Source organism: Oryza sativa, chromosome 3, assembly GCF_034140825.1.
Source record: "Oryza sativa Japonica Group chromosome 3, ASM3414082v1".
Taxonomy (NCBI): Eukaryota; Viridiplantae; Streptophyta; class Magnoliopsida; order Poales; family Poaceae; genus Oryza; species Oryza sativa.
This window is the reverse complement of record NC_089037.1, coordinates 28,957,458-28,969,756: the sequence shown is the minus strand read 5'-3', so window position 1 is coordinate 28,969,756 and position 12,299 is coordinate 28,957,458. Positions and strand designations below refer to the sequence as shown.

General features: G+C 43.8%; 1 protein-coding gene across 1 annotated transcript; it reads right to left on the bottom strand.

The window, feature by feature from the left end:
- Positions 1 to 1,210: 1,210 nt before the first annotated feature.
- On the bottom strand, positions 1,211 to 6,029 carry LOC4333821 (putative linoleate 9S-lipoxygenase 3). Its single transcript, NM_001418506.1, has 9 exons — positions 5,725 to 6,029; positions 5,027 to 5,325; positions 4,103 to 4,340; positions 3,510 to 3,845; positions 3,336 to 3,421; positions 3,133 to 3,240; positions 2,718 to 3,025; positions 2,376 to 2,639; positions 1,211 to 2,283 (listed from the first exon to the last, which is right to left on the bottom strand). The coding sequence occupies exons 1-9, from the start codon at positions 5,912 to 5,914 to the stop codon at positions 1,512 to 1,514; spliced, it is 2,601 nt and encodes an 866-aa protein (NP_001405435.1). The 5' UTR covers positions 5,915 to 6,029; the 3' UTR covers positions 1,211 to 1,511.
- Between the last annotated feature and the right edge of the window lie 6,270 nt (positions 6,030 to 12,299).

The following is a 12,299-nucleotide window of genomic DNA, read 5'->3' as shown; positions in this document are numbered from 1 at the left end:
AGATTATATTAGATCTGTCTATGGTAAATAGATGCTAACGTGTGATAGATTACTTATGCAGGATGCTTCATAGATGACATAGGTGATACTCTCTCTGTCCTGTTTCAAAAGGGCACAGTTTCTTGATCTGTCCAGTTTTAAAGGGAGTACGGATACTATTCACTGTCTGATTTTATTATTTTTGTTTCTTTAATTGTAGATCAAATTTAGTCATACATGTTTGTGTATAGACTTATGGACAAGGATTTTCTACACCTAGATGTCATGGCACCCATCATTTGCATGTGATTCAAATAGTTACAGGAAAAAATGAAAAAAATTAGTAGCATCGATTGTGATGATATAAGTCTATACATAAACATGCATGACTAAATTTGATCTACAACTAGAGAAACAAAAACAATAAAATCAGACAGTGAATAGTACACGTACCACGCAGATAAAATTTGTTATTTTTGTTTCTTCATATGTTGATCAAATTTAGACCTTCATGTTTGTATAGTGTCTTATATTATCATAATCTATCTTATCAAATTTTATAAAATTTTTATATAACCTTTTAAATTACATGCATACATGTAGAAAATACTTTCCATAGACTTATATCATCACAATCGATGCTACTAAACTTTTTCAATTTTTTCTATAACTATTTGAATCGTATGCAAATGATGGGTGCCATGGCATCTAGGCGTACAAAATCCTTGGCATTTAGGTGTTATTTTCACTTTAATTTGTTATTTTTGTTGCAACTTATAGAAGTTGAATTTGGTCTTGCATGTTTGTGGAGTGATATATTTCGTATTAATCTATGTTGTCAATTTTTTTAATTTTTTAATAACTATTTAGATGACATGCAAATAACGAGGGAATGTCCCCTCAAGGGATGAAAATCCACGTCCGATTTCTGTTCTCAATATGGAGTGTGCAAATGTGACAGAAGGAATTCTACTCGCGTTAATAATCAATTGTCACTACCATACTATTATTAGTTTATAACGTGTTGTCATTTTTGTATGTATGGCAGAATTAGTCCGTTGCATTTACTGTGAGAGCAAGGGGACTAGGATTGTGCATCCTGGTGAGAAGAGCTTCCATGGACGTGACACGGAATTTGAGAAGGTGATGCGTGGAGAACGACTCTTTCCTGGATTACAGAGAGGATCCTACAGCAACATTCGGCTCGCTGAAAGAACCGATGCAGATTGGGTGGATAATCTGGAGGAAGATTGCATCTACATCACTGCCTGCGCAGCGGATAATGATAGAAGAGTGAACCCGCTCAATTACCCGCCTATGTATCGAGAGCGTGTGCTACCGTGCTGCGAAGCAGCAAGTGATCGTTCCTAGTTATCAGTTTTTTTTTTCATATATTTTTCTTCACAACATTATAAGGTGGCACACTGATTCGGTATCCACACAACGCTAATCTCTCTACATGCTCCCGTGCTGAAGGATCAATTATTCGTAATCGTAGGTACATATTCAGATTAAGATCGGGAGCTCAGATTTCAGATCGAGATGCTGTTGGGGATGCCCTTGGCGGTGATGCCGGCGGCGGCGCCGGTGACGTCGGAGGTGTTGGGGTAAAGCAGCATGTATGGGAACTCGGCTGGGCCATTGCGGTTCTTGAGCCCCGCGTCGCCGTTCATGCCCACCACCTTCCCTTCGATCTCCACCAGCCGGTCGCTGAACCGCCGGAACGCCTCCAGCGCCCTGGCGTCCGACGTCCACGCCGGCGTGTCGCGCTGCCCGAGGTACACCTCGTCGGAGGAGTGCTTGGACAGGACCTCGATCAGCGAGATGCCGATGATGGTCTGGAGCTGGCTGGTGATGGTGCGGATGAAGGCCCGCTCCGGGTCGCGCCCCAGCTCGCCGTACGCCTCCGTCCCGGGCTCCGGCATCCGCCGCCGGCTCACCGTCGGCCGGTTCGGGAGGTAACCGGCGTACGGGTACTGGCCGAAGTTGACCGCCGCGTGCAGCGCCGACGCGATCCAGATGATGGTGGTGCACGCGTCGCGGAGCTCCGACACGGCGTCCATCCTGGGCCACCACGCCGCGCCCTTGAGGTCGCCGTGCCCGACCTCCCGCACCTCCGCCCACCACGCCTGCAGCTCCGCGTCGCCTCGGAGCACGCCGTCGTCGGTGTAGTAGATCGCCAGGTACTCGCCCACCCACTGCTCGATCGCGTGCCAGATCTCCAGCCCGTCCGCCGCGTACGGGTAGTCCTTGATCAGCAGCCGCACCTTGTACGGGCTCGTCGCGTCCTCCACCGCCACTCCCCTGCAAAAAAAATTCACACGATTTTGCACTAAATTGTACATTCTTCCCACTGATGCCTTACAAAAATCAATGGAGATGTGTAATACTACTACCTTTTGATGAGATCGGCGGGGAGGCCCTGCTCGGTGAAGTTCCAGTTCTTGTACACCATGGACGACATCCAGAGCGCGTACTTGCCGGGGAAGACGGTCATCTCGAAGATGCCGCCGGCGTTGATGAGCGTCTGCCGCGCCAGGGCGTTGATGGTCATCGTGTCGCGGTAGTGCGGGCTCAGCAGCTTGTGCACCGGGTGCGTCACGCTGAGCTGCCGGTTCGTCGCGATCACGAACGGCTCCATCACAGCGTGCGTGTTCAGCCTGATCAACCAACAACAACAACCGATGAGTACAAATCTCCGTCGATGAAGCGATCGATTGCTCTGGTTTTGAACGTACCAGTGGCTGATCAGTTGGTGCCAGCCGGAGTCGTTGACGGCGACGTAGGCCTTGGCGAGCTGCCACACCCAGGCCTCGACGCCGGTGGACGCCGGCGTGTACACGGTGCTCTTGGCGGCGGTGACGTCGCCCTGGATCATAGGCTCGCTCAGCTCGATGGCGAGCGGCGCCAGCGTGCCGTCCCCTCGCAGGAAGAAGAGCGTCCTGGTCGCGTAGATGAAGTTGCCCTCCAGGCCGTTGACGTCGATCAGGAACGGCATGAACCGGTCGTGGTGGTCCAGAATGTACAGCCGGTTGCTGTCCAGCGCCTGCAAATCGCGACACAGTAAATTTCCACACACTATTGCCATTTGCCAGCAACAATTCAGGTTTGCAAGTCACGATTGATAGCAAAATCTGCACGTACGAAACCAACCTGCTGCACGGTGAGGCCCTCGAGGTTGCTCCCGATGTGCGCCGCCGTGATCATGCTGGTGTGGTCGCCGAACTTGCTAGGATCGAGACTACTTTTCGGAGGGAATTCCTGCGGGATCAACATCGAGTTAAATTTGCCACATTTCACGTTGCAGCAGCCGTGTTCACTATCAATTTGGCATGAACGCATCACTGATCACTCACCGTGAGACGCGTGATCATCATCGGGTTCACGCCGGCGAGCACCTCCCGCGCGAACTCCTCGTCTGTCCTCCACGCCTCCTTGTCCTCTGCATACATAGCCAAACATTACATCGATCGTCAGTTTTCACCTAAAGATTCTGATGAAAAGTCTCTACGATGACAGGTTGCGCTCACGTTTGATAATCTGAGGCATGGGGAGCTTGAGGATATAGTCGCCGGCGGCAGGGAGGAGGTCCTTGACGAGCTGGAGCGGGAATCGCTTGCGGAGCTCCTCCAGCGCGGGGACATCGGGGAGCTTGAGGCCACCCTCGTACAGGTCGAGGATGTCCTGGAACGAGTCGAACTCGCCGGGGGTGGTGTCCACGTACGTGCGGATCGCCGGCACGATCCCCTCCGCGATCGCCTTGATCGAGTAGCCCAGGAAGTCCGCCATCTTCAGGTGCCCGAACCGCTCGTCCCGCGGCACGTAGATCTGCTCCACCAGCGACAGCCTACTCTCCGAGTCCGGATCTGCACGCACGCATACGTGTACAAAAAACATCAGTCAAAGTCAAAGTCAACGGTCAACCACACAAACCGGGCCCACCGTCAGTGAGACATTGCAGCTGAACATGGACCAGTTCTGGTGTTTCACTATGACAGGTGGGCCTAACTGGGAGGTATGTGAGTGAAGGTGCCACATTCTAGTGTAAAAATGTATAAAAAACTTTTTAGACCTTAAAATGTTTTTTTAAGAATCGTAAAATTTTTGGTTGGGGGATGCGTACCGGTGGTGGTGGGTTTGCGGCCGGTGCGGCCGCGGCGAGGGTAGGGGGTGTCGGGGGAGCCGCCGAGGATGGGGCGAGGGTTGCCGGAGTCGGGGGAGCCGAGGTCGTTGTAGACATCGTAGCGGTAGACGCGGTCGTGCTCCTCGTAGGGGCCCTGCTGGTCGTCGCCGCGCAGGTTGCGGAGCTCGTCGTCGCGGTACGGCTTCAGCGCCGCCGGCATCTGGCTCGGCAGGTAGGCCTGCGCGTCGCCGCAGAAAATATATCACAAAGTTAATTATAGCACGTACTCGTATTAATACGCATCGCTAATTACTCCTACTTAATTGGTTAGTTGATTGCCCAAATCAGTCCCTTGATACGGCACCGGCCTTGGACACCTGGCTGCACGCTGAACAAGAGGCAGGCAACTATCTGTTCACTTTAAAACTTTTACCGTGTCATGTGTTCGCAAAGTAAAATCGAGTGCTGTGTCGTTGATCTTGTTGAAAAAGCTTCTCGGGGCCATGAAACAATGCCGTCTAAATGGGTGTGAACTGTGAACTGTGGCAACTATGATGAGTTGATGACTCACGTGAACTCACATGCCTTCCTGAGTCCAAGGACTATTCCAGATTTCTAGTACTATAGCCACTTTTATGTTGTTATCATCAGGAAGCATATCCATTGTAGAGCTGCTTCTTTTTTTTGAACAGTGCTACTAAATCCACTTCACCTACCACATAAACAACTTACATAAAGTCCATTCACTTCTCACCTAACCAAATATCTTCCCTATGGACGCCTACCAAACGACGTGAATCAAGCAACTTACTACATAAAGCATCTACGAACTGGCCAAACAAAGAAGAACGGCAAATGGTTACTGTAATAGTGTAATTTACATGCAGGGTAGCATAATACAGTATGCAGCAGAGAAGAACTCACATCGTTGGCGAAGAAGACGCGGTCGTAACGGTACTTGTCGGCGGGGTAGACCCAGGAGTTGGCGAGGAAGACGACGGCGCCGGCGCGGCCGGGGACGTCGTCGAGGGTGATGGTCTTGAGGAAGAACTCGTTGCTGTGGTGGTTCTTGACGATGATGGCCCCCGGCACGCCGAGCTTGTCGACGTCCCAGTCGAACGTCACGCCGAACCGCGACTCCCCCGTCGTCAGCGACGGCAGGCTGCTCGTCAGCCACTGCTCCAGGCTCGCCTCCGCCCCCACCTTCCCCCGGTTGCCGTTGTCTGCACGCCGATGAGAGGATCATGCCCAATCCGTTCCCGTTAATTAGTCCAAACCAACGACTAATCATGCCCCAGCTGTTAATTATACTACGTGTCACCACCTCGCGACACCAGCTATAGTTTCAGGCATCTAGTTCAAAGTGAGGTACTACTTCTTCTTTTTTTTTTTACTTTTTAGCTTTTGTACTTTGGGTTAGCATCTGGTACTCCTGCCCTGGTTGTCTTTTTCCTCGACGTTGGTCTCTTCTTTCCATGTCCCATCAAAAGAGGACCGAGCTAGCTAGGCAATGGCCGCCCATACAGTGTTTAAGTTTGTATGGACAAAAATGAACAAGAGAGGTAAATCGACCAAGAGAAGAGATGCAAGGGGGTGAGAGGGGGGGGGGGGGGTGTGCTCACTTGGGTCGACGGCGGTGGAGCTGATGAGCTGGCAGGTGACGCCCTTGCCGAGGAACTCGCCGAGGCCGTCGATGACGGTGGCGCCGAAGTCGTTGAGGTCGAGGACGTTCTTGCGCATGAGCACCACCGTGCCCTTGAGCCGCGACTGCTTCGACGACCCCGTGATGGTGTCGATGATCCCTCCCAGCATCTTCGCCTCTTCTGGATGTCTCGAGCTCTCGACCTGGGTTTGCCGTGGACTGATGAACTGATCACTTTAATCAGTACGTTTCGCTCTGAATCGAGTTGCAGTGAGCGTGAGCTCGCTGGGTATTTATAGCCACAAGAGGGTGTAACTGGGAACAGTACAATAGGGCCGTGACTGAAGATTGACTGGTGAGTGCTAGTGGGGGATACTCTGCTTAAAATTTATTATCTCAAATCATTTGGCACAATTTAATATTCTTGAGAGCGAGAGTTCGGTTTATCATCTTACTGAAATTCTTTAGATTAAACTTTTTGATAGGTAAGTGAATTAAGCACTCGTTTCAAAATTATTATGGGTGCGTTTAGTTCACGCTAAAATTAGAAGTTTGGTTGAAATTGAAACCATGTGACGAAAAAGTTAAAAGTTTGTGTGTGTAGGAAAGTTTTGATGTGATCGAAAAGTTGAAAGTTTGAAGAAAAAATTTAAAACTAAACTCGGCCTATGTCGAAATTATTGACATAGTTTTGGTAATACCAAACATTATCGTCACATCTCTACGACTCTATCAGCCCAAAATTTAAACAACATCAGAGATTTCGGTACCCAAATCTTAGTAATTATACTTTATTTTTTAAATATAACATTATTAACTTTTAAACATGATATTTCATCATTTGCTTTGTTTTATAAAAAAAAGTTATATAAGCATTATTTATGTTGTTTCTACTTTTTATAAATACATATATGTATTTTTATTTTGTTTTTACATACTTTATCATTAAAGATATTTCAAGTATGACTTATATGTTCATATATTTATATCAAATTTTTAAACAAGATGGAAAAATAAATGTCTTGTCTAGAAATGAATGACATAATTTCTGCTACTATAGAAATGAATTGGAGTTGTCATACTTCCCTCTTGTCCTCCTAGCGAGTCTGTGCCCTCCATCCAAGTGAGTAATACTCCATCCGTCCTATAATATAAGGGATTTTGGGTGAATGTGACATATGCTAGTATGCTGAATCTGGATATTGTGGGACAGAGAGAGTACGTTATTGTATTCTTAATCACCTCCTAGTCTATCGTTTGTTGTATCGTTTTGACTTTTTTTCTAATTAAACTTCTTTTAGTTTGATCAAGTTTATAAAAAAAATTACAATATTTTGACACAAAACAAATATATTATCAAAATATATTAATTTCTATATGTTATTAAATATTTCTATATTAAATTTAAAGAATTTTAATTATAAAAAAGGTAAAAATAATTTATAATATAAAACGGAAGAAGGCTAATTACGACCGGTCACGTACGGGTGCATTAAAAAGGAAAACAGAAGGAATACGTTATCAAACCAAACCACCCCCCACACTGGTGCTACTGGCCTTAATTAGGACTAGGGCCATGGCATCGGCCACGTTTGCGATAGCTTAAAATCGATTTGAATATTTGGGAAGACGCGAGCGGCGTGGGAAACGTCCGCGTGCACCGTGCAGCTCGTCTCATTCGTCTCGGTTTCCCCTGCTCCTCCAAATCGCGACGTCGACGTGCACCGATGCACGGTGTGCCGGGGCGGCTCGTGTTGTGCGTGATTTTATTTCATAATAATGCTGACTCCAAACTCCTAACTGCTCAAGTCCAGCTATATCTGATTTGCATTGTTGACATAACAACTTTTCGTTAGAGGGGAATACATTTATGTGCATATAAGTTTTTCCTGTTTACATCGCGTACACCAAGAAATAAATTATACTAAAAATGTTAGAAAAACCCATACATATAATTTTAAGGAATTTGCTATATTCTTTTAGTACTTAGTACTTGCCAGACTCATTATATTTTAGTTGTAATAAAAAAAATAAAAGTTTCGACAGATTTGAAAGTAAAAAATATGTTAGAATTTCATCGCTCCCTATTTATAATAAATTTGTAGGTATGACTTTATACATATTTGTAAAACTACTGAAAGATTATATACATTGTTTTAGAATTTTTTAATCATATTTTTTAATTGATGTATATGATACTTATAAAAAATAATTATGTGTATAGGATATATCTCTGATTAGAGATACTAGCAAACAAATTAGCGGAGGTGAAATTTCAGTATCAATTTTAGACCGATATAGGTATCGTCTTCATCATCGATCTTTGTCATCGTGAATTATCCGAAGCCATCGTTTCTCTTATTCGCGATATAACAGAGAGCCTCGTAATTAATTCTTCCTCACCACCAGGATCTGTTTGATGTTAGAAAAGGGTAACGATCGAGCTCTTGATTCTGAATTGAACCACGTGTACTCCCAAAAGCTAGGGGAGAATAAAAAGGAAAAACAGAACAATATCTGCAGTACGACTCTGAATTTCGTGTCAGCAAACAAGAGAGAGAGGGGGAACTGTGGCCATGCGATTCACACGTCCATTTGTGATTTGTGTGCCTCGACTTCCGATCTCTCACGTCAGTCCGTGATTTGTAAGAGCAGGTACAATAGCAGATAATAGTAAACTATTAGCCAACTATAAACATATTTTAATAAGATAAAAGATGAGAGAGAAGAACATCGGACTATAGATCTATAGTCAGCTGCAGCACGGACTCTAAGACGTAATGTGTGTATAAGAGCAAGGTCAACAAGAGAGCCAACTGCTGGCTCCAATTAGTGTCCATGTCATCTATAGTACTCCCTCCGTCCCAGAAAGGAGGACGTTCTAGGTTAGTTAGGAAAAATTAGTGTTGTGTGAAAATGACCATTTTGCCCTCAATTTATAGAATTGGGGCTAATCATTTGAATGCTTAGTAGGAGTACGACAAGTACACTGCCACATCTGTACAAAAGGAATATTTGAAGCATCCAATTAATGCTGGGTGCTACTACTAGTATCAACACTACAGATTGGTGTTATACACCTAATTCGAGTGATATGGCGCCAAAACATAAGGGCTTAAAAGAATCCAACCGGTCTAATCAAATTCAAAAACTCCATGGATGGTGCTTTGCCACCCAAGGGTACCCTCCATAATCCTCAAGCAGCGAGGCAGTTACAAGCCTTTTATCACTTCATCCATCATCCTACAAACCAACTCCACACCCACCCATCACAATGGCTATAGATCTAAACATATTAGCAGAAGAAGAGGAAGATGGAGGGGCTTTACCTGACCTCAATGAAGCACAAGCCAATCTAGAAGAAGAAGTTCCTGGAAGGTATGTTATCCAGGTAGATGACCTTGCTCGAGTTGCTTGCCATGGAAATGATCAAGTTGTACATTCTTTTGATCTCAACTTGGGAGCTTTTGATCTCAACTTGGAAGCAACAGAAGAACAAGAACAACTGCATCCAGGTTTTTTACTTCATCTAATCTTTCTCAATGCATAAAATGGGTTCTTTCTCAGTGCATGTTGATTGCATTAGTAAATCTGGCTCTAAAAAACTATGGTGTTGTATGACATGCAACAGCAGATTATACCCCCTCATCAGCACACATGCTCTCTCTCTCTCTCTCTCTCTCTCTCTCTCTCTCACACACACACACACACACACACGATCTGAAAAGAACAAAAGGTTGCTACTGTGACAGTTTTGCAGAGTTTAGTTCTTCTAGTTCCATTATCATGTATCAGAAGACACTTTAGAAACTAGATAACAGGTGTAGTAATCATAGAGAGTAAAACTCAAGACATGTCACTATGGTTTCAAACAGATTAAAGCATTGGCAAACAAATAGATTAGATTTCAGAGCCTAGTATGAAATTTTAGTTCACATCTGACCATTTCTTTTCAGAATCCTAGAGCATCTGGACTTTACAGAAGATAGAGAAAACAAATGAACTGTAAATAGCACATTGTTACCTAACATCGAATTAGGGAGGAAGTAACTTTGGTCATGGCCAGAGCATGTTGGAAGAATTAACAGGCACAACCTATTGGTGAGCAGAACGATGTCAAGATTTACTAACTAATTTTGTTAATTGCTAGTACAAAGAACCAATTTATTGCCAAGAACCCACACGTCTTGCCAAATTTAAGTATTTAATATTCATCAACAAATCACGTGTTTATGATGCGAAATATTGAATCATGCTTAGATGGTCACATACTTGTGAAATTTGAATTGTGAAACATCCTTAACTCCAGCTCCCAGTCCCAGACACAATATTCCTGTTGACCTGCTACTGAAAATAAGCAAGAACTGAATTAAGTACCTGAAAAAAATTACTTGTACAACACTAGAACTTAAATAGAGCTAGAGGTAGAATTAAATACATAACTGAATTAGCATGACAACAAATCAATGCTACCTTACGAACAGATGTATGAATAAGTCATGGATCTTGATATGGAAATATGGAAGAGTTAGTACTATTGTAAACTACAGTTATGAGTCATGACATTGCAAATCCTAAACATATTCAATATTCTTTGTGCGGCACTGACCAGCAAGTAGTTTTTTTTAGACAATTATCAGCAAGACATGGAGCATGACCTGGATATGCATGCAAATGGAAATGAGGAACAAGAAATTCAACTGGGTAAAAGTTCATTACTCTTTGATCAGTTACAAACATGTTTACATTCTTGATTTTAGGACTGAATAAATCTACACAATCTGATTAACACACATTAACTTACCATGTAAATTTTTTTGTAGACAATGACAATGAATTGCAACATGAGCTGGAAGCCTTGGAGGATGATCTTCGGGACTATGGCGTGTATACAGATACTGTCAATGTTGTCTTTGATAGAGAGGAGTTGTCAGACTCAGAAGAAGAAGAAGATGCAAATGCAAATCCAAATCCAGATGCAAATGGAAATGAGGAAAACAGTTCTAGAGAATTGACAAACACACAAAGGCAAAGAATTTATGAATTGTTGCTTGCAAAAAGTAAGGATGGAAAACTAGAAAAAGACACCACACGTGCAGTTGCTCAAGTGTTCAATGTCAGCATCCGTACAGTCCAGCGTATTTGGAAGAGAGCAAAGCTTTGCATCGCACATGGAGTACAAGTTAATGTTGACTCGAGGAAGTGTTACAATTGTGGCCGCAAAAAGGTTGTAATAGACTTGTCGGTTGTATCAGCTATTCCATTGCGCCAAAGAAGCACTATACGGTCACTTGCTGAAGCCCTAGGTGTGTCAAAAAGCACATTGCATAGGTTGTTCAAAGAAGGGCATCTACGACGTCACTCTAACTCACTAAAGCCTTATTTGAAGGAGGCAAACAAAAAAGAAAGGCTGCAGTGGTGTGTTGGTATGCTAGATCATCGTACGTTACCAAACGACCCCAAGTTTATTGAAATGGAAAACATTGTCCACATAGATGAAAAATGGTTCAATGCCACCAAAAAGGACAGAACTTTCTACCTGCATCCCCTTGAGGAGGAACCCTATAGACCTGTCCAAAATAAGAATGCAATTGAGAAAGTAATGTTTCTATCAACAGTTGCGAGGCCTAGGTATGATGCTGAAGGCAATTGTACTTTTGATGGTAAGATAGGCATTTGGCCTTTTGTTAGAAAGGTAACACAACCTTCTTATACAAGTGTTATTTACTTCTGTTTTTTATGTTTAAACCTAGCCTATTTGATGTACTAACAGGAACCCGCACAAAGGAGAAGCCGTAATAGAGAGAGGGGGACACTTGTAACAAAGACAATTAAGGTTGATAGAGACACTATGAGATCATTTATAATCTCTAAAGTTCTCCCAGCTATTAGAGCATGTTGGCCTCTAGAAGATGCAAGAAGAACAATATTTATTCAACAAGACAATGCTAGAACTCATGTACCAATTGACGATGAGCAGTTCAGTGTTGCAGTAGCTCAAATGGGGCTTGATATTCGCCTCGTGAATCAACCTCCCAATTCCCCCGATATGAATTGTCTAGATCTTGGCTTCTTTGCATCACTTCAGTCCTTAACTGCTAATAGGGTGTCTAAAAACATGGAGGAGCTAATAGAGAATGTTCAGAAGGAATATAATGACTACGATCCAAAGACTCTGAATAGAGTGTTCGTGACACTACAAAGCTGTTGCATTGAAGTAATGGAAGCTAATGGAGGGAATAAGTACAAGATCCCTCACATGAACAAAGCGAGGCTAGAGGCACTTGGCATTCTTCCTAAAGCCCTTCGCTGTGATCGTCAGTTGTATGAGAAAGTCATACAACTTCTAGGCAACTAATTGTGCACTTGTGTCATAATATGTACTTTTGTCATCTATGTACATGTGTCGTCTATGTAATTGTGGAAACTAAATATATAATATGTTTGCTTGTTTGAATGTTTTATCCTAGGTTCTATTAACAAGTTGATTGTCCATATGCACAATAAAAAAACAAGCACTAGTATTTCATAGAGATGCATGACATTTCAATAAGA

Bases quoted from the DNA above. Each gene is read 5' to 3' on its own strand.
- LOC4333821 (NM_001418506.1), bottom strand. From the start codon at position 5,914: ATGCTGGGAGGGATCATCGACACCATCACGGGGTCGTCGAAGCAGTCG. The intron at 3,026-3,132 runs GTTGGTTTCGTA...CGCGATTTGCAG, and splicing joins AGGGCCTCACCGTGCAGCAG to GCGCTGGACAGCAACCGGCT. The intron at 2,640-2,717 runs GTACGTTCAAAA...TTGGTTGATCAG, and splicing joins CACCAACTGATCAGCCACTG to GCTGAACACGCACGCTGTGA.